The following is a 26,258-nucleotide window of genomic DNA, read 5'->3' as shown; positions in this document are numbered from 1 at the left end:
TGTCGGTACTCCGATCACTGGCAGCCTGCCATAGAGCAAGTAGTGGCTTTGAGTGTGTCACGAAGTGCGTGTGCCCCTCGGCATCACCGCACCGCCGCCAAGAGATCCCGCCGCGGTGAACGTGGCTGTGGGGCGTGCATTGCTTAGATCCCGCGGGCCCCAAGACCGGTTCTTCACGTGGTAGCCGGGACGGCGAGGAAGAGAAAGAGAGTGTGCTATCTGGTGGACCGCGGAAAGCGGGCAGAGGTTGCTGAACCGGCGAGGCGAGCGGCACATGTTTCGGGTGTCAGCAAGGCCTGTCGCGGACGCCAGTTGTCAAAGAATGGTGGTTAACTTACCGCACTATCCGTCACGTAGGGGACGGGCACCCCGCGAGCTTTCCATGGGTGGTTCGACTAGCTTACCTGCGATAATGCGCATGCCTGATGGACCGGTCACCTCTCGTCTCGAGCCTCGGGTTCACGGTTTATCAGGCGTGGACGTTATCGCCGGTCAGCCAGTGGAACCAACCGTAAACGCACGCCGCAAGGTGGGTTTGTTGTCACCCCGTCACCTCCGGAACGGAGGGTACGGTAGGTTAACCACCAGTCTTTGACACACCGACAACTTAAAGAAAAAAACGCGCCTCTATTCCAATCAGTGAAAGTGAATGTATAGCGAAGCCGTTGACGACGTTAGACGACGTTTGACGAGAACTACCACAACAAGCGACGTACGCCACGCGCGCAGCGTACATCCTCATTATACTGGGCGATCCGCCAAGCGCAAGCGCCTTATTGAGCGAATTGAATGTTTCAAACTAAATTGAATCAGAAAATTCGCGAAGTACGACTTACACACAAGCTGGAAACATTGTAATTGTAATTGGAGTGTAGTTGGAATACATGATAACAGATATTTCTATTACGTGGTAACGCAAAAGCAAGACTCTTTTCAGCTTCCTTTTGATGTCTGTCAGATTGGCCGTGGCCGGTAAGTGGCGATAGTGTTTTTTGGGTGCGCGCAGAACGAGCACATGAAAAATCACGACCAAGTAGAGGCGAACAGATTCGCTGTCAAAAATCAGCGTCACCATGAAAGAAATACATCGGAGGAGAAATGCGAATCGCCATCTCTGATTGACACCTGGTGGCACAATTCTCGAATAAAGATGTACCGGCACATTTTTCTGAAAAATGAAAGCATGAAAAGTGTTCTGGGAGGAAGGTTTTGATTGCGCAAAGTACCTTACATCAGCAAACGCGAGCACTGTGCTACATCAGAGAGCAGTGAGATACTTACGTGTTTTTTTTTTTTTAGCCCAGGGGCCCCAGCTCTGTCATTGGCGAGCCCGTATCTATTACTTCAAAATGGAAAAAATTGAGATTGTGCCGTGGCTGCTTAAATAACAACACCATTTGTGATACTTCTATTTCTTTTCATGTCTTTTTTCTTTTCTTTATTACTCTTGCCTTAGCAGTGTATGTGGGATCTTGGAACAGCTGTTCCTAAAGTGGCCTACGTTTCCGTTATTCTACATCTAGGAAAATACCAATAATATTGCCAGCGTTAAAACAACACTGTGCGCAAACACATTTTTCATCGGCTTTGATGGTCTTCTTGAACAAGTGAACGCTTTTTGTCACTCGTTGAACATTTTGTCAGATTTATCTTTCCCGAAGTGAATAGCGAGCGACCATGGCTTGCAAAAATGTACGATCCTCTACTCAGCACAAGCCTTACTTCGAGATAAAAACGTAGGAAGGTAAATTAATTTCATTCGGAAAGCGAAATGCAGCTACACACATGAGCTCGATGCAAGAGGTGCGTTTCTTATAACGGCGGGTATGAAGAACGCGCACCCACTTGTAATTTGGGGAAACAAATACTTTTGGATTCTTGGCAAATTCCCGTTCCGAATGCGTGCGAATGGTAGATTTCTGGAGTTGCAAACACATTGCTACCATTGTTTTATCCCCGTCTTTGGAGAATAGCTAATTCCCAGTGGTGTCAGAAGTATTGCCACTTTTAAGACACTTATATAGCTTAATGAGGAGGGCACCCCTCCTATTTTTTTATACGCGGCGTGTACTTTGACGTTGAGATAAGGGAAAGGTAAATGGACTTACGTTCTTGAGGTTCTATCGAGCGGTACAGTTTGCCAAGAACAAGTTTTGTATTTAATAGTGTAGTGCAGAGGCTGCGAAAGTGTCCGTGTGCCTTTGCTTTCACAGTTGGAGAAGCTAATGGGTTTGCCTCAAATCAGTCTGTATAGGGAATGAGTGCCGGGTAATGTGATTACGTTGGTTTTTCTTCTATGAATAAATACATTTTCAGATCTCCATCGTTCAAGGATCGTGTTTTACCACTCAAACGTTCAAGCCATGTCGCATAGTACATGCTGCAACCGATTACAGTTTTTAATTGACATGAAATACACATACGTGCTGGCCATTGAGGCAAGAAAAAAAAGAAATGTGCACTCGCCGAGCATTAAAAAAATAAGGATCACGATGTTTCGGCCTCGTACGCGTCACAAGGAATCACCCATGGTTATCTTCCTTGATCACAAGGAAGATATAACCATGGGTACGCGACTATTTATGGGTGAGGCGGTGCAGCGTGTGGGAGTATATCTCGGGAAGATTACCCCGCGTCCTGTTTAACGTGGGTCTAGTAGATTGAATGTAGTATGACTGTAAAAGCAAACGGGCAGATAAGTTTTTCTATTTTGCGATGATGACGGCCGCATTGCAGTCAATGCTGCGTCCGGTAACTCCGCTATGCTCCACCACGGCGTTCGTGGCTGTGTGCCCCTTGGCGACGTCTTTCATGTGTTGTTTCAAACGCCGTTTAGTATTTCCACTCACGTCGACGTACGACACGTCACACTCCTTGCATGATATCTTGCAGATCCCTCCCAGGTAGTCCATGTGCCTCAAGTGGTCTTTTGCGAGAACCAGCTGTTGGCCAAGTTTACGGGAAGACACGTGAGCAATTTGTGCACCGTAGCCCTTAAAAATTCTTGCAATGGCTTCGCTTATTCCCACGCGCTTCACTGTTTCTTTCGACTTTTCACGGTGACGCTTCGCTGATTTTCGCTCCTGCGTTCTGAGCAGTTATAGAGAGTAACCATTGCTTAAAGGGCCGTTTTTCACAACCTCCAGGTCTTGCCTACGTGTCGTTAGGCTGCAGCACACGCGGAATGCCCGGGAAAAGAGAGCTGCTGCGACAGATCGCTTTTGCTCAATCGGGTGCGCCCAGTCGAAGTTCGGTACTTTCCCGTGTGCACACTAGTCCTAACCCCTCTTGAAGTCCTCTCTACGAAGACATCCATGAATGAAATGCCCCCATTGGTTTCCTCTTCAGCTGTGAACTGGCTTGAAGGAGTTTTGGTGCTCGAGGTAACGTGTTGCGTGCCGCAGGCGGATAATGCAGAAGCAGTCGTCCATGTATCTTAGAGCTTTGGTCGCGCCCCGAACGAAGAAAAGGAGACACCTTCCAGATCCTACAGAGCAGTGTTGGCGCAAACGACGGACACAGAAGCCCTGATGGCTGTGCCGAATACCTGCTTGTAATACTCGTTAAATACGAAGTACGTATTCTCAAGGCAACATTTAAGAAGGCTGCAAACGTCGTAGGTTTCTATTGGCGTGCGTTCGGGCAAAGAAGACTCAGCCTCGAAAAGCTTCCTGCAGCATTCGGCCGCATAGCCAATAGGCACGCATCTAAACATTGACTATACATCAAAGGAGATCATGACTTCGTCGTCGTCAATGCAGGCGCCTTCGCTCAATGAAATGAACGGAATCTTCGATGAAAGTGGGCGTGAGTCCTGCAAGCGGCTTAAGAAGTAATGTGTTGCAGGCAGCCGGACAGCTCGTACAGTGGCGAGCGTATGTAGAGAGAGAGAGAGAGAGAGAGAGAGAGAGAGAGAGAAAACAAGGATAGGAAAGCCAGGGAGGTCAACCAGAAGAGCATCTGGTTTGCTACCCTACACTGGGGGTGGGGGAAAGGGGAATAGAAAGAGGAAAAAGGGAGAGAGTAAGCACTGAGTGCGTGTGGGAGGGACACTATAAACGGTCTCTTGAGCCGGTGCACTTGAAGTACTGCACTAGTGCACGAATTGCTTTTCGAGCCAGTGATGGGTGTGGCCACGGTCCGAGTATCTTTGACTCGGTGAATGGTCTCGAGTCCAGTCGGCGTAAAATCGCCCGCAGAGAGAGGCGTTGGACATCGTAGCGAGGGCAGGTACACAATATGTGCTCAATGGTCTCCTCGCAGCCACAGGAGTCGCACATCAGGCTCTCGGCCATTCCCATACGGTAGGAGTATGCGTTCGTGAATGCCACTCCCAGCCACAAGCGACACAACAAGGTTGTTTCGCCGCGGGAAAGGCTAGATGGCAGTTGTAGCCGTAGCGTGGGGTACAGTTTACGTAATCTGCAATTGAAGGCAGTTGAAATCAAGAGATCTTGCGACTTCTTGCGTGCAAGTAGGCGAAGTTCTCTGGCAGCGTCCGACCTCGCCAAAGGTGTTGGACGCGTCTCGGTATCTTCGTGGGCACACCGGGCAGCCTTGTCAGCTAGGTTGTTGCCGACGATGCCACAGTGAACAGGGATCCATTGAAATATAATGTGGTGTCCTCTTTCCAAAGCATGGTGGTGCACTTCGCTGATGTCAGATATCATCTGTTCGTAATTTCTATGACGTAATGCAGACTTGATGCTGTGAAGGGCTGCCTTAGAGTCACAAAATACGACCCGTTTCTCTGCTGGCTTTTCGGTGATGTACATCATAGCGGCATGGAGAGATGCAAGTTCTGCCGATGTAGATGTAGTCGTGTGCGACAATTTGAATTTAACTGTAACGTTCTTGGCTGGAACGACGAATGCGGCAGTTGAGCTAGTAGGTGAGGTCGAACCATCGGTATATATATGAACGTGGTCATGATAGGTCTGGTGCAGTAATAGGAGCGTAAGTTGCTTCAGAGCCGGCGTTGGATGATTGGACTTTTTTGTAATTCCAGGAATAGCAAAATTCACTTGAGGCTGTTGCAGGCACCACAGGTGAGAGGAAGGCTGTGCCGCCGGGGTAAAAGATGCCGGTATGCACTCTTGATGAGCGCTAATCACTTGTGAAAAGGTCGCTTGAGGTCTCTCGGTTGGTAGGGAGGCCAAATGATGGTCGCGGATCCTTGACAGCTGGCGAATGTGCGCTCTGAGGGAGTCGACAGCTACATGTGTCTGGATTATATGATCTCCCGCGATGGCGATTGTTACTGCTGTTGAGGTGCACCGAGGCAGCCCTAAACACGTGCGTAGGGCTTGACCTTGTATGCACTCCAAGGCGCGAAAGTTCGTCTTGCATGCATTTCACAACACTGGTAGGCTGTAACGTAGGAGTCCGAGACACAAAACCCTGTACAGCTGCAACACAGGATGGACTGGTGTACCCAAGTTTTTCCCGCAGAGAAATTTGAAGACCTGAGCAATGGCGACAAACTTCTTCTTCAGATAGACGCAGTGAGGGCTTCACGAGAGGTTGCGATCAATGATGACGCCCAGAAAGCGATACGTCTTAACATAGGATACAGCTTCACCATTGATGGTAACAGGATACGATGATATTTGTTTGCGCGTAAAACCAAGTAATGCGCACTTTTCAGTAGACACACTGAGGCCTTCTTCTGGGAGATAAGACACCGTCATGGTTGCCACCCGCTGAAGCCTGGCTCTTAGCTGAGGGAGAGTCACCGCAGAGGCCCAGATGCAAATGTTGTCGCCGTATATTGAGACATGAACTGTCTGCAGTAGGTAATTCGCTATCCTACCAGGACGAGGTTGAACAAAATAAGGCTCAACACTCCACCCTGCCGCACGCCACGGCAGATGTAATGGTCTGAAGTTAGGCCGTCTTCAGTCTGTAGGAAAAAACGCGTCTCAGTCAAATAGTCCCGAATCCATTTATAAATCCTGCCACCAACTCCAACAGCCTCAAGTGAGTTCAGTATGGCCTCATGGGCGACGTTGTCGTATGCTCCTTTTATATCTAGAAAAAGTGCCGCAGATAAGCGCTTGAGGGTTTTTGATTTTGGATCCATGTTACGATGTCAGTGACGTTGTCGATGGACCTGCGACCTCGACGAAAGCCTGTCGTGGCGTCCGGATAGATGTTGAATCATTCTAGGTACCATTCCAAGCGAGCAAGAATCATTCTTTCTATCGCTTTGCCGACGCAGATCGAAAGCGCAATCGGACGATATGATGAGAGCTGAAGCGGAGACTTTCCAGGTTTCAGAATGGGGATCAAGTGGCTCGATTTCCATTGTTTAGGAACGATGCCGTTCTGCCAAGACTCATTGTAGTAGTTGAGCAGCTCATCGCGTGCGTCATGTCCAAGGTGGCATAGGGAAGCATACGTGATGCCATCCGGTCCTGGTGACGAAGAACGCCTGCAGGTCGCCAACGCAGCATCGAGCTCTACGAGTGAAATTAGCACGTTCATTTCTGGTACACATTCCTCAGGGATTTCATCCAATGCTGCGTCAGTAATGATGGCCACGGACCGAGCAGCCCGTGCACAGAACTCTTCAGCCACTTGAAGTTCCGAGCGACGTTGGTAGAGGGCCAGAGCAGCGAAGAGCTTTCTTTGATGCGAAGATGAGCGAAGACCCTTAACCATTCTCCATATGTGCGAGAGCGATTTTAGGGACTGACAGAAACTTTTCCATCGCTTATCTTCCCAATTTATCCATGCGACGCTGGACTTTCTTTTGCATGCGTCTTGAAGTACTCAGATCCAAGACGGACTTCGTGCGCCGATACCTCCTCTCCGCCTGTCAGCGTGCCACATGCAGCCTCTCCAGTTCCATGTCCAAGTCTGTTCGCCTTGCTGACCTTGTAAGCGAGCAGATAGATGTTTTCAATGCCTCTGCGATTGCTTCACCATTGGTCCACCATTGGTCGTACCAGTATGTCGGGCTTGTGAATTTTCGGCAATCCGGAGGGAGCGTGAGCCGATCCGTTGTGGCTGAGCAACCTGTGGTAGAGATTCTTCCTTCGGGGGGAAGGGCGGACAAACATAAAAACTGCAGCAAGCAGCTTCTGGAGCTCCACTTGCATCTTCTTCGTTGGATCCCTAGCCAGTTTGACATAGGTCGCTGTGTCCTGGAGCAGCCCATTTAACTTAGCCCACATGGTCCAAAACCACAGTAGCATTTCCCTTGTCCGCGGGAAGGATGACTATGTCCTCGTTTTCTTTCAGCCGTTTCAACGCGCTTCTTTCTGCTGCCTGCAGTGTCGTAGTATTTGCCCTCGCAACCTTCGAGACGACCCCAATTGCACGCTAGCGAGCTTCTTCCCGTATATAGGCTGGGTTCAACAAGTAGTACCGCTTTGACAAATGGAAAGTGCTATGGACTGCCGAAAATTGACAATCACGACATCTCGGTGCTACCAGTTGTTGACATCACACGCTCGCCGCTGTGCAAGCTGTCCGGCTACCTGCACCATATTCTTAAGCCGCTTGCAGGACTCACGCCCTCTTTCGTCAAAGATTCAGCTCATTTCGTTGAGCAAATAACAGACGCCTGCATTGACGACGACGTAGTCATGATCTCCCTTGATGTAATGTAAATGGTTACATATGTGCCAAATGACCATGCGGTGTAGTGCTGCAGGAAACTTCTCCAAGCTAATTCTTCTTTGCCAGAGCGCACGCCATCCGAAACCCACGATGTCTGCCACCTTCTAAAATTTTGCTTTGAGAATGAGTACTTCATTTTTAAAAAAGAGGATTACAAGCAGGTATTCGGCCCAGCCATGGGAGCTTCTGTGTCTGTCGTTAACGCCAACACTGCTCTGGGGGATCTGGAAAGTGCCGCCCTGTCTTCGTTCGGGGCGCGACCAAAGCTCTTTCTAAGGTACATGGAAGACTGCTTCTGCATTATCCGCCTGCGGCACGCAACACGTTACCTCGAGCACCAAAACTCCTTCAAGCCAGTTCACAGCTGAAGAGGAAACCAATGGCGGCATTTCATTCATGGATGTCTTCGTAGAGAGGACGTCAAGAGGCTTTAGGACTAGTGCATGTGCACACGGGAAAGTACGAGAGCTTCGACTGGGCGCACCCGATTGAGCAAAAGCGATCTGTCGCAGCAGCTCTCTTTTCCCGGGCATTCCGCGTGTGCTCCAGCCGAACGACACGTAGGCAAGAGCTAGAGGTTGTGAAAAAGGACCCCTTAAACAATGGTTACCCCCTACAACTGCTCAGAACGCAGGAGCGAAAATCAGCGAAGCCTCGCCGTGAAACGGCGAAAGGAATAGTGAAGCGCGGGGCGTATACCTTACACAGTAGGAACAAGCGAAGCCCTTGCAAGATTTTTTAAGGGCTACGGTGTGCAAATCACCCATGTGGTTTGCCGAAAACTTGGCCAACAGCTGGTTCGCGCAAACAAAACGCCCTTTGAAGCACACGCGGAATACCTGGGAGAGATCTACAATATACCATGTAAGGAGTGTGTCGTGTCGTACATCGGCGAGAGCCGAAAATTTTAAGGCGTCTTGAACCAACACATGAATGACGCCGCCAAGTGCCACACAGCCGCGAACGCGCTGGCGCAACATCGCTAACTAACCGGACGCAGCATTGATTGCAACGCGGCAGTCATCATCGCAAAATAGAAACACTTATCTGCCCGTTTGCTTTTACAGTCATACTACATAAACATTTTACAGTCATACTACGGTAAACAGGACGCGGGGTAACCTTCCCGAGATATACACCCGTACGCTGCGCCACCTCACCCGTAAATAGCCGCGCGCCCATGCTCATATCTTCATTGTGATTAAGGGACCCGGACGGGGCCCGAAACGTCATGTTTCTTATTTTTTATTTTATTCTTCGCGAGTGCACGTTTTTTCGGCACCAGTATGTTTCCTCGCCAGACAAGTTTTCGTCGAACACTTGACTATGCTGGCCATTGTTTCAAACCCATCTGACTCAACTAATTATTGCTTTCTATTGAAGTGGTTATAACGTTATTGGATTTAGTTCCTTTTTTGGAACTATATTACATTATCACAACTTGAAGGCTTCACTTTTGTTGACAACATCATGCTTCAAGAATCAAGGTGTCGCTTTTGAAGCATTTTTCTAAATATAGGGTGCTTCTATTTACAGGGTGCTTTTATGTATCCTACTCATCGCCGTCGCAGCTGGTACCTATGTCGACTGCTTCATGAAGAGAGAGCCGAAGAGGAAGAAATACCGCAGTACGTGAAATCTATTTTTGCATATTTCACGATACCGTAGCTGGCGTGCAGTTAAAAACACATTTACAGAACGATGTTGCTCGACCTGGTGCTCTGTACTTGCGAACTGTTTCCTCTGCTGGATAGAAGGTTATTATAGTACCGCACTATTCGAAGCCGGTTCATATCAATGCAACGATCCAACGTGCTTGGCTTTGTCGAACTGTAGGCCATGCCTTTGAACGGAGAGGCGTACTAATAGAAATACGTCAAGGTTGCCCCTTTCAGAGTAGGTTCTTTGCCATACGTCGGGGTTTTTTTTCTTTCTCGGATACTATACAACAAACACAACTGTTTGTATTTGCTTGTGCAGAAATTAAAAAGAAAATGATATAGAGATTCGCAAGTGCTTCTTTTGTCTTGTCCACACATTGTTTTCTGACAAAAGGGATGTCGAAAGGAATATCGCAGGACCGAAACGCAGAAGAGTGCCGGTACGTCAGTGACGCTGCAAGGGTTAGTCAATCTAACAGACAGGATAGATCTATAGGAGCTCCGAGTAAATGCATTCGTCCATCCGTTCATATTTTTTTGTTCAGTCTTCCCTGTAGTAGTAAGCGGTGTGAACACGACAGGGATTATTTCATGAACGAGCATCATGTATAGAATCATTGTTGCCGAATCGCAATTCGTTGCCGCTTGTGGCGCGATTCTGCAAACTCCTCTGTTCACTCAGGCTCCTTTGCAGAGCTGACTTAGAATCTGAAAATGCTGTCCACCGCCGTGGTGCGTCAATACAGGTGAGTCGGAGCGCCTTAGGGATATCTGTAATTTCCGATCATGTTGCGGATGTTTTGTGAGCTATCTTCAAGGCATCGGCTTACGGAGAATTCATTGGTCACACTGCGGGAAAGGGCGTGGCCCGTTCGCTGATGGCATGGGTGAGTGGCACGCAGTACCTGAAATAACTAGATCTTGGTTACGCCTTAACATACTACGCTCTTGTTGTTTTTAGAAAAAAAGAATGGAGAACGTTAGTTCCAGTGACATTTCTTGTTGCATTTGATCACCTCAAGCCTCCATCTTGTGAACTGTTGTCTTTTTGAAGTATTTAATCGTTGTATATTTTTTTTTCAGCGCTGCCAATGATACGACACGTAACAAGGCTTCACCATGCTATATTTCGCTAAATCGTAAAATAACACTTCACCGACGTTTCATAGCTTAATTTTCAGGCCATGACGTTAGGAATTACGTTGGTTAGTAGTGCAGGAAAACGTATTTACGAAGTACGTTGACCATATATATTTTTACAAATTAGGGCTTCGTCTTTCATCGCTTTCATTACATTCTCAGATTATGTGCACTAACACTGAATAAGGAACAAGATCTCCTGTTTTCGTTCTCTAAGACAGCGCAAATCGGAACAGCGGACGCGCGCAACTTCCATTATATACATCCACTTCTTTTTTTCTAAAAACAACAAGAGCGTAGTATGTTAAGGTGTAACCAAGATCTAATTATTTCAGGTACTACGCGCCACTCACCCATGCCATCAGCGAACGGGTCACGCCCTTTCTCGCAGTGTGACCAATGAATTCTCCGTAAGCCAATGCCTTGAAGATATGCTCACAGAACATCCCCAACATGATCGGAAATTACAGCTATCCCTGAGGCACTCTGACTCACCTGTATTGACGCACCAAGGCGGTAGACAGCATTTTCAGATTCTAAGTCAGCTCTGCAAAGGAGTCGGATATCCATTGAAAAGAGTAAGGAACGAGCAACTCATCGTACTGGCATATAGACGTAGCTCTATTGTACGTGGAAGCACATGAGAAGAGTCACTTCATAATGCTCCGACGGATACCCAGCAATGGCAAATACTTTGGGAATGAGTCAGCACACAGAGAAACAAAGCTCACGCATACCGACGCCAACTCAGTAACCGTCGAGCCATCCAGACATGACATGACGGCACTATACTCTCCTCTGCAGTGGGCTAATTCCAACTCGCACCAAGATCTCCCTTTCACGCTAGACCCAGACATCGGGATTCCACCCAAAGCAAATCAAGGTTATACAACTCTGCCACACAGACTCAGGCTTGGGGTGGCGTTCACGCTACATTATCTTCGCAATGAAGGTCGTGAAAATGACCCAAACTGCCAGGCATCGGATACTCCAGAGCAGGCACGTACCCAGGATTTTCGGGGGGGGGGGCACCACCTCCATCATCATCATCATCATCATCATCATCATCATCATCATCATCATCATACTGTTTTATGTCCACTGCAGGACGAAGGCCTCTCCCTGCGATCTCCATTTACCCCTGTCCTGCGCCAACCGATTCCAACTAGCGCCCGCGAATTTCCTAATTTCATCGCTCCACTTAGTGTTTTGTCGTCCTCGATTGCGTTTTCCTACTCGTGGTACCCATTCTGTAACCCTAATGGTCCAACGGTTATCTAACCGGCGCATTACATGGCCTGCCCAGCTACATTTTGTCCTCTTGATGTCAATTAGGATATCGTCTATACCCGTTCGCTCTCTGATCCAAACCGCTCTCTTTCTCTCTCGTAACGTTATGCCTAGCAATCTTCGTTCGATCGCTCTTTGCGCGGTCCTTAACTCGTTCTCAAGTCTCTGCCCCATATGTCAGCACTGGCAAAATGCACTGATTGCACACCTTACTTTTCAATAATAATGGTAAGCTTCCAGTCAGGAACTGGCAATGTCTGCCGTATGCGATCCAACCTATTTTTATTCTTCTGTGAATTTCCTTCTCATGATCAGGGTTCCCTGTGATTAATTGACCTAGGTAAACGTACTCCTTCACAGTCTCTAGTGGCTGACTGGCGATCCTGATCTCTTGTTCCTTTGCCCGGCTATTCATCATTATCTTCATCTTCTGCATAATAATATTCAACCCCACTCTTACACTCTCTCTGTTAAGGTCTCCAATCATTTGTTGTAACTCGTCTGCATTGTTGTTGAATAGAACAATATCATCGGCAAACCGAAGGTTGCTGAGATATTTGCCGTCGATCTTTACTCCTAAGCTTTCCTAGTTTAATAGCTTGAATTCTTCTAAGCACGCAGTGAATAGCTTTGGAGAAATTGTGTCTCCCTCTCTGACCCATTTTCCTATAGGTATCTCCATGCTTTTCTTGTGTAGAATTAAGGTAGCTGTAGAACCTCTGTATATATTCTTACGCGAAGGACGAGCCAGTAAGACGAGAAACTATTTACAGATTATATTTGCAACAACGGTTGCAGCGCTGACCGGTTAGATTCACAGCGCGAGCCCAGTTCGTTCTTCCTCCTCTTTTCTGGAGTGATGGCGCCCACGCACCTCGTTCAAACAAACAAATACCACACGCATGTAGCAATATTTTTCAAGCTTTTTACGTAAGCGTACTGTAGTCCTTGATTACGTAGTGCCTCTAGACTGCTGGTATCTCTACTGAATCAAATGCATTTTCGTAATCTATATAAGCCACATAGAGAGGCTTATTGTACTCTGCAGATTTCGCGATAACCTGATTGATGACATGGATGTGATCCATTGTAAGGTATCTCTTCCTGAAGCCAGCCTGTTCCCTTGGTTGACAAAATCCAGTGTTGCCCTTATTCTATTGGAGATTATTTTGGTAAATATCTTATATAATACTGGGAGCAAGCTAATGGTCCTATAATTTTTCAATTCTTTAACGTCTCCTTTTTTGTGGATTAGTATAATGTCTGCATTCTTCCAGTTTTCTGGGACCCTTGCAGTCGATATACACTTCGCATAAAGAGCCGCCAGTTTTCCAAGCATTATGTCTCCTCCATCTTTGATTAAATGGACTTATTCCACCTTCTCCTCCCGCTCTTCATCCTTTCATGTCTTGCAGCGCCCTTCAGACCTCATCGCTAGTTATAGGATAGTTTCTGCATCCTGTTCATTACTGTTTCTAATTGAGGTATCGTGACTCCTCTGGGTACTGTATACAGGTCAGCTTAGAATTTTTCCGCTGCTTTTACTGTATCTTCGAGATTGCTTATGATATTATCCCTCTTATCGTTTAGTGCATACATCATGGTTTGTCCTAAGCCAGGTTTCTTTTTTACTGATTTCAGGCTGGGTTCATTTTTTTACGGCTTCTTCAGTCTTTCACATGTTATAGTTTCGAATATCAGTTATTTTCGCCTTGTGGATCAGTTTTGACAGTTCCGCGAATTGCGTAACGCTGTGCGGCCGCCAGTCCCATACAACCGCGTAGAGCGCAGGACTCTGCGATTCTAGACGTACTGCGCTCACCGAGAAAGGTTAGAAAAACACCCACATGAGTGCAGCAGAGAAGTGGCTACGTGAGGCGGTTCGACCGATAACTGTAGAAGCGTCATTCAAAGCAAGTAATTATTCTCCACTTCCGGCGGCGTTTTCTCTACTTCCTTTTTAAATAAAGAGATGTTGATCCATAAATATTCTCATAAACAACGGCTAACATTTTATTATTCGCTTTTGATTGCAGTTTGGTTGTTGCGTTGGCTCTCTCCCTTAGTAGATCGCTTAATTTCTCAACTCCTTGTGATTTTTGTTTCCGGTTTCCAATTTTGCACAAAAAATGCTATACAATTAGGGAAAACAGACGAGGTAACGGGCGACAGTCATTTTGCTTGTGGGTTTAAGGGTTATTGCAGGGCTTTATGATGGACGTTCTTTAACATTATTTTATTTCCCACCTTATCTAACCTATATCACGTGTATATGGTTCCGGGCATCTTCCAGCGTCGCGGCGAGCCGTAACTCAAGGAAATAATGAAGCAAAGGGAAAAGTTAAACGCAATTGGTGTTTTTTCCGGCCGCAACTTGTTCCATGAGAGTACAGACCAGCTGAGTAACAGCCGCATCCCTCTCCTGGTCCCAGGATCAGCCTAAACAAAGAAGGTTGAACTAACAAAAGCAACAGCTATGCGCGTGACCGTTGAATAGATGGTGACAACTGAGCGCATCTCGAGTTAATCGCGCGGGTGCGGAATCTATGAGAAAACTGTCCTTCACATTACAAGAGATGCCGATAACTACCGCCATATAAAAGGAGTGAAAAAGGCAGCATAAGGCTGACCGATGAACAGCTGCCAAGTCTCAACATTAATCTGGCAGCGCTTTAGGAATGTGTGAAGAGTGGTGGCGTGGGTGGAGAGGGGGCGGGGGGGGGGGGTATGCCATTTGATTTCGGGGGGGGGGCCGGGCCCCCCCGCCCCCCCCCCCCCCCTGGGTACGTGCCTGCTCCAGAGACCATCTCACCCATCTTTTGCGACAGCCCTCGTTACCGCACAAAACGCCAGACGTTTATTAAAGCCACATTGTATAGTTTGGACGACAGACGACTAGTTCGTAGCGGAAGGTACTAGGGCCATAGAACAACGGTCAAAGTGCACTGCGAGCAACAAGAGCGAGCTTGCAATTTTTAACGGACAGCGGCCCCACATCCAGGCTCTAGAACTACATGACAGATGCCTGAATATTGGGACGTGGATGATTTGCGTCCTCAGAACATGTATGCATGTCGCACACGTACATTGTTCACTGTGCATTATCATCGTCAATCACACTCCCTCACTCTACTTTCCCCTTCTTCCTTTCCTCTACTTAGAGTAGCAGGTCAGAGACAAAGTTCCTTCGGCCGATCTCTTTGGTCTTAAATATTAAAATTATCTCTCTCTCTTCTCTCTCTCTCTGTCGCACGTGCCTCTGCTGTCCCTCAACTGCGTTTGCAAGTATAGTATAAAGGGTGAAACAGACTCTCGCTTTGCCTCATCTCGACTAGACCAGGGAATTTTAGCGAACAAGTGGCTCCGTATTTGTTGTTGCAACTCGAATTTGCAACTGGCATTATTCCTCGTGATTATGGCGTACAGCTACATGTAACGCCGGTGTAAGCGAGTGACGGCCACATCTATATCGAGGAATTTGCGGATCCTTATGAGAAAACACTGGTACAGACACAAGAAGACCACAACGTGCGCATGAATACACTTCAACGACTACGCGAACGTAAGAGACGGATCGCGGAAGAGGGCAACAATCACACTAGCGCTGACATATGTTGCACAACGGCTCGCACGCCATCAACTATTGTCAGCAAACACAACCACCACGTGAGCCAAAGAAAGAAAAAGTATCAAGTTAAGAAACAAAGCCAAACAAGAAGCGCGTGGTGGGTCGGCTCCAAGATGAAACTCGCTGGCATGGGATGGAGTCGGCGCACGCAAGACAGCACAAGCTGGGATAAACTATGGGGTGATCGAGGTTGCGAGGCCTTCGTTCTTCAGTGGGCACAAGCTAACCTAGTGATGATGAGTCAACTCCGCGCAGAGTCTACAACTTGGCGTGCCAGTTGGCAGCGTAGAGTTCCCGTACACTCTCTCTGTACGCCTGTATTCTCTTCCTCCAGTCGACTGCATTTAGAGTGGGTGGGCTAATTCGAGTTTGGACTGGCGCCACCTAAACTACCCAGAGTTCTTGTATGAGCAAGCAAGGATGCGCATGTATGGATAGATCTTATGGAGCTCGCGGCGAAAGGTCAAAAGGCTCCCGCCGTCGTATGTCAGCCGGGAGAGAATGCGAGCAGACGACAGGGAGAGCAGCATCCTAGTGCGCACGCCAACTAACGCCGCTGCGATTCTTGGCAGAACTGCTGCCTGTAAATAAATAAATGAAAAACAAATGGCAAAACTCTCCCTGTCTCTCTCTCTCTCTCTCTCTCTCTCTCTCTGTTTTTCTACTACTACTCGGCATCACTTCACTTCGCATAGTGGGGCTATAGCAGTGTGAAAGCTGCGCACGCCAACTGGGCCATTTTCCCGACAGCCCGTATCACGGTCTTGCGCCTCGTGCCGCACACTCGGTGTGCACACACGCACGCGCACACACCCACTCGATCGTGCCTTTGTGACGACAAGCCAAGGAAAAGGGACGTCGTAGGACAATAAGTCGACGAGGGAGGGAGTGGGAATAGCAGCGACCTGCTGCATCTGAGCGAGGAAAGGTGCGGAGCTGAACGGGAGAGCAGTGGAGGGTGGGAAGGAGCGTGTGGGACGAGGGCATGCAGTCGCCTATAGCTGTCCTTCGAGGCGAAGACTTTCCAGAGCTCGATCAAGACCGCGCGCGCGACTAGTTAGCGCGCAGAGCCGCTGTGAGATGTGCCGCCGTGGTCCCCCATTCCAATTGCCATTCTCTTCCCCAAAACACTTCTCCAACCCATCGACTTGGCGACGCATCGGTGGCGGTATCCCTCATAGCTGCGGTGCCTCGCGTACCCCCCTCCCCCTCCCTTTCTTTTTCCTATACACGGCTGTGTCCACAGTGAAGAGACAGGGAGCAGCGGGCAGAAGGGGGAGAGGGAGACGATGATGAAAGTGGGCACCGCTGCATTTATAGTTTATCGCGTCTTTTTTTCTCTCCCGAACCCACCCTTTCCCTTTACCATAGCATCTTCTGTGCCCACGCTGTTGGCCTCTGCCCCTTTCCGAACCACTCTCCGCAACGCAGCATCGTTCCACAAGACCGAGACGCCCAAGTCCACCGCGAGCACCATGGCCGTAGGGGACCCCCTTCTTTTTTTCTTCCAGAACCCCCCCTTCTCTTCACTATACAGGCGCTCCTTTTCCCTCTTCCATTTGCACTCACTCCGAAGGGGGGCCCGTCCGTCCCTCGTCGTCCAATAGCGGGCCCCGGAGGGCCCTTCGAATGCGCCCCGGGCTCCGCCCGCCTTTTATAGAGCGCTGTACACTGCGCGCTCTGTTTTCGGTCGCTCATCTTGCGAATGTTTTGCAGCTTTGACGAACGCTTGCCTTCACACTTCCTTTCCCTTTCAATGCGAGTGTCGAGGCGAAGGAGAGGAATGCCCTCGACTTGCGCGAGAGGAAGAAAAAGGCGCAAGAGCGTATTGGAAATAATAAAGAAATAAGCAAGGAGGTTTCGAAAAAGGAGGAGGGTGGCGGAATACGAAGGAGGAAGTGCGTTCGGAGCGACCTGCTGCTGTGGTCCTAACTCTCTTAATTTCTCGCGTGCCCGCGCCGCCAGAGACCGGAACCCTACATCGCGGCCGCGGTGGCGTCGTCGTCTCACCCGGGGGGACTTGCGGCAGCTTCTTCGGCAGCGGTAAGCGAGTGCCTCCTCAACGTGCCGACATATAGCAGCTGTGCGTGTACGACACGGCGCGGCGCTTCCAATTGTTTTCGACAGCTGTTTGAACCTGTCGGCACAGATGTCGTGCTCGTGATGTCAAGGAGAAAGAAAAAACTAAATGGGAAGCGAACGCGGATATAGACGGGCTCTGATCCGTCTAGTCCGTTCGGGCTTTTGACTCGCTTCGTGACATCTAAAAAAAAAAAAAAATATGCGTGGCCCCAAAATTGACAGCAAACGAGCCTCCCAACTTGTGCGCGCTAAATAAATGAAAAAGGACAGATCAGAAACAAGACAGCAATAAAAAGAAATATGTTTCGCTGTCTATGGCTAAGCAGTCATTCTTTGGTGGTGGCGATGGTGCATTCTGTATTGTGGATGAGTATGAGCACGGCAGGGAATAGACCTCTGTATTCAAGTGAAGCTCCCTTATGCAGGCAAGTCTAAAGCGTACCTGAAGTATTTAAACAATTAAGGAACAAATTGTAAAAAATAAACCGATATCGCTGGTCTTTCGCGCGTTTTCGTCAGATCTCAGGAGCTTCGCACCGCAGTACTGGCGTTTTTTGCGAAAGAGAACCTCTACTTCAGGCAGCAGAATAATTCAAGAGTGAGGCGGCCGTGATGTCAAGAGCAGGACGCCGCGACTTCCAGCACTTCACGCTTCCCAGCCTACGCGGTGTCAGTGGATTGCGGACGCGCAGGCCACAGCATTCCCTATTCTTGATGCGTTCAAGTGCGGGGCCGCCAGAACGCTCGACAACGCAGAGTGTACTGTCTTGTGTAGAGTCACCGACAGTCTTTTGTGTCAAGAAGCACTGTCTAGGGGCCCGCGAAACTGCCATTGAATGAGCTTATACGTGCGGGAAACCTCATATTTCAATTTCTTTATTTTTCGCAGTCTAAAGATGGCATCAGTGGGGCATTCGAATTCGTTGATACGTGGGCCTATATGGTTTAAATGTGAACCCGAAATGCAAACGCTTATTGCAACTTTTCTTTTAACGGCCAGCATACTGGTCTTTGCCGGTGAATTGAGCTTACAGCCAAGGAAACACTTGAAGCTGCTCTGACTGCATTCGTCGGCGGATGCTGAGTTTGAAAGGCTTCGCTTAACGTGTTGAAAAGCTGACAGACGTGCGCACTCCAATGATTGCTCCAGATATGCGGGTCGTTAGACCTGTGTATGTGCACAGTAGGATCAATCCTCCCGTCGCATTGGCGCTCTAGGGCCGCATATCTGGCTCTTGCGCATATAAAGCCCGCTAATCGTCAAGGTCCACCTTGACTAGCTGGCCAGGATGCAGTGGCAATGATTCTTCTCAAGGCCACGACATAAAGAGGCAGTCGCACAGCTTGAAGCGTAGTAAATGCTGGAAACCTAACAAGCCAGCAGGCATAACTAATTCCTCTGAGCACATTCGCTCTGTTCAACACAGGCGACTTGGAAGTCGTATAGCTCCTGTGTTCTACAATATCACCTAATTCGCAGCTGCATCGCGCCGCAACCACTTCATAGTGGGCGCAAGCCTGCTGCACCGAACGGTTATAAAGTAGTCTCAATGCGCGGCAGGCCAGCTGTTCTTCAGGTATCTGGCTAGACGACCTTGCTGCACACCGATGTAGCTCGATTAAAGGGCTTTGAGGGTGCGCAAAGAATAAGATCCGCTCACACTATGCGTCTAATACTCAGCTAGCAATTCTAGCTTGCCATCCACAGCAGAAAGCTCGAGCAGGGGAGACTGCCATCGCCACGGTAAGTACCGCACGTGACTGTGACGAGGGGCCCCGAACTATTATCTACGGCGAGCTGAGACCAGGCCGTTGACTAATGTTAAAAAATCAGAAAACAAAACTTGGCATGTTGAAACCTGTATGGATTTCTCATTCACAATAGGCATGTAATTACAATTTTCGTGTGCATACAACTGAGCATTCGTCCTGTGGCGGCACGACTATCGCCTCCAAAGCATCCGAAGAAGAAGATGGGCTCCCGTGCAGCTAGCACGAGAATAGAACACGCTATAGCGCGCTCGATTTGAGCGGCCCGCTGCCACTCCCGAAATCCCACGGCACCATGACTGGCCGGCCTATATAAACCGTGGCCACAGTTTCACCATACCATACCATACGGCGGCTACCTCTTATCGCCGTCTCCCACAAATTGGTGACACGGATGGCGGAGCCCACCCATACTAGCGTCAGCGCACCGACTCTACCAAGGCGAGTGACATGGTCTCACGTAGTCCGGCAGGCGGCCCGCGGTTGTAGGAGGTCCGGGGATTCTACACCGGCATGTCGGACATCTGGCCTCATCCAGCTGGACCGTCACTTCCTTCTGAACAAGGTTCCAGGCTCCGGTTGCGAGCCCCCGTCCCCGACTTCTAGCTACGACAACTTGCGGGCAGCCGTCCGTGCTTACTATGTCACCTCGAGGCTCAGTCACAACCGCTTTCGAAATTTGAACCATCGCGTCATTCCGCGTCTCGTCGTCCCACATCGCCTGCGTCCACACGTACCGATCGACCGCAGTGGGCCGGCCCCAGCGTCAGCCTTCTACTCGGTTTGTGAGCCTCCTTCCCAGCTCAAGGGCAGCTGCGCGACGACTCTTTACATGGAATTCACTGGGCCGAAAGTGAGCGCTTTCGGCTATTCTTTCCTTGGACTTTCCCGCAAGCTGTCTGCTTTCAGTTCGGGGGCACTTCACTCACCACCGATGCAGAGGCTCTCCCACCGGCTCCACTAGGAGACAATTTCACTCTCGTAGGCACGGCGACACCACAAGCACAACCTTCGCGATGCATTCAGCGACCACCGCAACTCTGACGATGTCGGAATTCAAAGTTTCATCGCAAGCAGCAGAAATGACCCTTCCAATGTTCTGTGCTCACACCTTCCGCGAATGCATGGCCCACCGAAGTTTCGCAGGAACAGCTCTGCCATTTGGTTTCTTCAGCTCGAGAATCACTTCTACGCCAACAACATGAGTGACCAACACTTGCACTATGTCTACGTAAGTCCTGAGCAGCCAGACGGTATACTTTTGGAGCTCCGGCTTCTACAGGCCCGGGCATCAACGAGAACCTGCGGCAGGTCGCCATTTCGTACTATGATATCACCTTGGCTGCGCGTCGCTCACAACCTGCGCTGCCGGTGCTGCCTGGTTCGTCTCTCCCGGATTGCGTGAATCCGACGCTAGCAATGACGACACCGTCTGCGCATTTACATGGACTTTACTATTGGGCTTTATTTCAATGGCGCTTCGCAATAGGAGCGGGACCCTGCAGCGGCGCGACTATCGCCTCCAAAGCAGGCGAAAAAGAAGATGGGCTCAAGTGTAGGTGCAGGCAGGTAGCGCGAGAATAGAACACGCTAGCGTGCTCGAGCTGAACGGCGGCGGTATCAGTCGCTCCCGAGATCCCGCGGCACCATGGCTGGCCGGCCTAAATAAACCGTGGCCAGGGCGGCTACCTCTCCGCACCGCGTCCCACAAATTGGTGACACCGGACGACCAAGCCCACTCAGCCTTCCCCATGCACGTTGTCCATATCGCCTTGTGTTCCGTCAAGCTTGTTTCCTGCGGTTTGAACAGCCAGCGATTCCAGACGTAGTCTTGCTGATACATTCATTTCCGTGGTAATGGCATTTTCCTCATCCAAGTCTATTACGTGGCGCGTGCTTTGAACGTGTTCAGCGATGGCGTTTGATGCCACATGGTTCTTGGAAATCGAAGATGGTGGCGATTGTATCCAGGACACTAAGGTCCCTGCAGCTGTGACCTAATGTCTTTCTTGGACGCCTGCTTGACTGTTCTTGCATTTTGAAAAGGTAGGACGTGAAACGTTTTTTTTTTTTTGCGCATCTGAGCAGCATGGTGCCTTCCAGCAAGTTCACCACAAGCGAAGAAGCCGACGGAAGGATTCCTTCCTTGGACGTTGATTACGCTCTCAGATGCTGGCCTACAGTTTAGCGTCTGTAGAAAACTGGCTCATTCTTGTAGGCAGGTAAACTCCCAGCGTCTATGTACCCGTCTGCGCAAAAGCGTTCAATTGCTACGGCACTAGCCAACAGAGCAAGAAACACTTACTACACGACAACAGATCTAACAGAGCTAGAAGCAGCCAAGAACGACTCGAAGCTGAATGGTAACCCGACGCACTTCATTGAGATGATGCGGCAACTCATTATCCACCAGCGTCTAAGACAACAGGCAGAATGCGCTTCAGCAGCTTGAAACTAGAAGGCGCATGCGATACCTATATTCAATAAATTAGCGAACCGCTCTCTACAATACCCAGCCACGCGCATATTGCGCATATGCACGTCGGCATACGCGCAATCTAATTAAAGGTAATTAATGACTTTGCCAATGTACAAAGACCCCTTGGCCTCGCTCAAGGTATCCGGGAGTGATTTACAGGATTTATTGAGCAGATTGTCTACATCGGAAAAACGGGAAACTTTCAAAGGCAACGAAAACAACATAAACACGATGCTGCCAAGAACCATGTGGCTTCATATGTCATATCTGGGCGCGTTCAAAACGCGCGTTGGGTTATGAACTGGGACGGGGCAAATGCCATTATCACGGAAAGAAACATATCGGCAAAAATACATTCGCAATCACTAAAAACCGCTAGGTAAGTTTCTGAAGCTCATCAATGTCCAGAAAAAGACAACGCGCCATAGCAAGACGCAAGGCAATCTGGACAGCGTGTATTTTCGAACCCTGAGACGAATGAACAAGCGTATAATAAACGAATTGAACGACAATCGGCTCATTCTGAGCAAGTGATCTGTACAGGCACCGAAATGTCATTTTTTTTATTTTTTCACATTGTTCCGTGACTTCTTCTATTGTAGTGATGCTTTCCCCTGACAAAACGTGCTCCGTCGAACTCTTAATTGCTCAAGTAAAACTCTTGCTTGGGCTAGTTGGTTCATGCTTGAATGAGTAAAGGCAAGGCGCAAAAGACCAAAACGACAGGACGAATTGCAACAGTGAGCTTTCGTGGGGCTTTAGCGCGGAGAACACAACCTTCAGTTGTGCGCTGGCTTACTTCACAGGTACAGTGCCCCGCGTATAGGCCCGACGAGCACCAAGGAAGATGGTCGTGCCAGCTATAGTTGAATGAACCAGCACCGTGGCACGCGGCGGATGGCGTGCCTGTGCGTGCGGCTTTCCTGCGTGTCCCGACTTAGCACTAAGATTAGTCATTGAGGAGGTTGTGAATGGCTCTGATCTCAACGCGGGCGAATATATGCCCATGGGCACGACTGATCCGGCTGCTGTCATTATTTTGTACGTGTGCCATCGCTGGCCTGAAAGGCACGCCAATCCTGGGAAGTCGCTCGAGGCACAAACGGTTTCCATGCTGACCCCATGCCGAGCCCGGGTGTACTTTCTCGCCGCACACTTGAGAGGCAAGGTTGACGATTACACAGCGAAGGCTTGTCTCGTGGCGCCTCGCTGACAGGCTCGGTGACGGGTGGCCAGTGTTTTACAGCGAAGCTGTTAGCCTCTAGCAGGTAGGAATTTCTCATGGCGTGCTCACCAAAAAAAAGAAAAAAACCTGGAAAAGGGGGCTTGTGTTTGAGTTTCTGCATAACAGAATTATGTTTTCTCGTATATTCAAATTACAATCCGATGCTATCATGCCTGCAGCTTGTGCGTAAGTCGTACTGTGCGCATTTTCTGACGCAATTTACTTTTAAGCATTAATTTAGTTCGATGAGGCACTTGCGCTTCGCTGACGGCCTGCCACAATGAGGATGCATGCTGCACTTCGACACACGTGCGTACGCGTGTGACGTGCGTCGCTTGTGGTGGCGGTGCTTGTGTAACATCATCTAACGTCAGTGTGGGTGGTGGTGTTTGTCTAACGCACGCACGAGCTTCGCTGTACATAAACTATCACAGGGTGTAATGGAGACGGATCTTTTTTTTTTGCGGTACCGAGCATTTCCTTTCTAGGGATATTGTAATCTTGAGCACTATTTTGGGGAGAACACCTGCCATAATTTTGTATCCTCTTTCGTCCACACTTTGCATGTGAATTTTAACTTATCAGCTTTGCTTTCGTGCTTTTTTCTCGGAAATGGCTATAAAATATGACAATTGTGGCTGTTTCCGGCGTTGTAGTTTTTATAGTGCAGTTGTGGTGAGCTTTCGACACTGAAAACAGCGTTTAAAATAAAGCGTGGCCTTAGACGAAGCTTAATGATTGTTTACCTCTCGGTTCAGACGCGCAACGAACACATAACAAACTGATTGCATGATTGGAGAACTGATGGCTCATTCTCACAGCGAATCACCAGGGATCGCAATGAAACGTTTAGGCTGGGGCATGGACGAGCTACAAATTGCGGTTCCCGGGGTGCCGACTTCTAGGCAAGACCTGAGGTGCTAGGCAGCGTCAGCTTTACCAAGATGTGGTTGATCTATGTTATATGCAGATCCGATTTGTAACTTCGTAACGCATATATGGAAAGTCGATAAAAATTATGAGGATCCCACGCACTGGCGAATCAGTGCATGAACGAGAAGCTTACTGATATAGGTGCTTCAGTTCATACTAGATGCATTGATTATATGTGATGCTACACTAATGTAGACACAACGTTACGATATATAAAGGCTACATTGATGCCATTTGATGAATGCATGGGATGGCATTTGTTATGTTGAAGCAAAACATGATAGTGAATTAAGAACGAAGTGAACGGTTGTCCCTGCTTCACATCTGAGTATGTCCATACTAGCGGCGGCTGCCATGCCATTCTACATACTGAGGCACTGTTGGTCTCGACATTCAGGGGAGATCGCATGTAGGGGTGCATGAACTTAGCAGTACTAATCGTAACGGTCGACTTCCAACGCGTCTACAGCCCTTGCAAGAACATAGTTAATTACGTCTCCCAAATGAGGCTTTGGTAAATATAAAGGTCTGTACGTGAAAAAGAGGAACCGAGGGGAGCTAGCTTTTGTTAGCCAGAATCATATGAAGCCAAGGATTGAGAGCATAGGGAAATAATTTGTATCTGTTTTTAAGTGCAGAAATGCTAAACGAACGATAAATGAAAGAGGACGAAAAAACAACTTGCCACCGGTACGTAGGAGCCCTACCCACATATAAACCACACATAAACCCCACATGTAAACCAGAGCTACTACGCAAGTGCTTCCTTTTCGTACTTCTCCACAGTAACGTCACAGCTTTTCGTGCAAACACGTTCGTGACGGTGGATACATTATTATCGAAAGCGGGCCAGCCAATAGCAAACAGCACTGCACTTTCCATATGAGAAAAAAAAAGGAATGGCAGAGGGTGATAAATGAAGAGGCAGAGGGTTTCGCCGACAGTAAGCTTAAATGGCAGGCAAAATTGGTCTTACCAACTTACTGTAATAAGTTATTTACGCCAGAGCTGCTATATATATTTGGCCCGGCTGACAGGATTGTCGGACCCCGAAGTGAGCCTCGTCGAGACGCTTAGTGAAGTCAAAAACAGTGTAAAACAAATAAGAAGACATCTACAGGTAAAGCTTAAATAAAAACTTCGACGAGATGCGTAGCAACGACATGCCAGACATGCAGGTTTAACGCCGCGTCCCAATCGGGAAAGTAAATGAAACTGTCAAAGCGAAGTTTGACCAAGTGTTCGTTTTCGCGAGCCATTTCTTCTAATTAAAACATCCCCTCAGCATGGCGCATTGAAAACTCTTTGGTACTATGTAGTCCGGGGAACCTCCTACCAAAGTGCACAAGGAGGTGCAAACAAGAGACGCCCGACATGACGAAGCAGACCTACTGCAACTGGCACATGTAGGAAGAGCAAGACGAGTCGGGAAAAAGAAAGAAAGAAAGGAATCAGTAGAGGAAAACAAAAAAATATTCATGGAGAATATGGCGGACCGTCGGAAAGTGCGGTGGTTCCCTATTCGCCCCAAGAATAGCCATGTTGTAGCCCTTTTTCCCTAGACTGCGTTGCATGGGGACATAAAGTGCAGTCGGGTGAAGCATGACGCCTCGCGTTGCCGAGAACTCGCATTGGGCTCCGGCCTGTGACGTCGGGTGGTTTGCGCCACGCGGCCCTTTCATTTTACGGGCGCACGCAGTGTATATGCCCGTATATCCCTCGGTGGGGCGCTCTGCGGCTCCCGCGATCGATTATGGAATGCCGGCTTTCGCGCCCTACTTCTGCGCATCCAAACTCCCCGTCAGACGCAATTACTCTCAATGCTGTTCGCCCCTTCCCTTGCTTCTTCCCATTCTTTTTTATTTTCTTCTTTTGTCAAAGGGAAAAACAAATATACACAGAAAAGGAAGAACTTAGGTATTGTCGCTCAGGCCTTTAGGACCCTCGGTGGGTTTTTCCAGCTCTTTTCACGGGTGGTCTCCCCCCCCCCCCCTTTTTTTCCCCGGTCATGTATGAGGACACGTGTGAACATCGGCTGAGATGCTTGTAAATTTATGGAAGATACAGTGCGCTGAAGTTTCCTTGTGACGCCGCTTACCTGAACGGGGTATTATGCAAGGTTCATCCTTTTTGTTCTTTGCTTTTTTGTCGACATCCTCACTTGACATTACTTGACATTTTGTGACCAGATTCTAACCGAAAATCAACTCTTGCGCAGGATAATATCAGGCAGAAATGCAAATAATGAGCATGTTGTAAAATAATTTTCTCCCGAACTCAGCTGCTCCAAAAGGTACGAAACCTCATATCCTACAAGAGCCACAGACAGCGGACAAGCATAGTCTGAAAGAGGTTGGTGTTCACATCACATGAACAAAAGCTGCTGTGTTGCGATCCCATGGCGTGGTAAAGAAAATGAACTGA

The 26,258-nt window shown here is 48.7% G+C and overlaps 1 protein-coding gene across 1 annotated transcript in view; it reads left to right on the top strand.

Annotated features, from left to right (window-relative positions):
- LOC135914886 (aromatic-L-amino-acid decarboxylase-like) overlaps positions 1-26,258 on the top strand; it is a 168,429-nt gene that overhangs the window by 6,883 nt on the left and 135,288 nt on the right. The window contains exon 4 of the mRNA XM_065447810.2: positions 9,163-9,254. Coding sequence (XP_065303882.2) covers positions 9,163-9,254 — 92 coding nt within the window. The remainder of the gene's footprint in view (positions 1-9,162; positions 9,255-26,258) is intronic.

Source organism: Dermacentor albipictus, chromosome 2 (assembly GCF_038994185.2).
Source record: "Dermacentor albipictus isolate Rhodes 1998 colony chromosome 2, USDA_Dalb.pri_finalv2, whole genome shotgun sequence".
In the NCBI taxonomy this organism is placed as follows: Eukaryota; Metazoa; Arthropoda; class Arachnida; order Ixodida; family Ixodidae; genus Dermacentor; species Dermacentor albipictus.
Note: the sequence above shows the minus strand (reverse complement) of the source record. Positions and strands in the feature narration are given on the sequence as shown.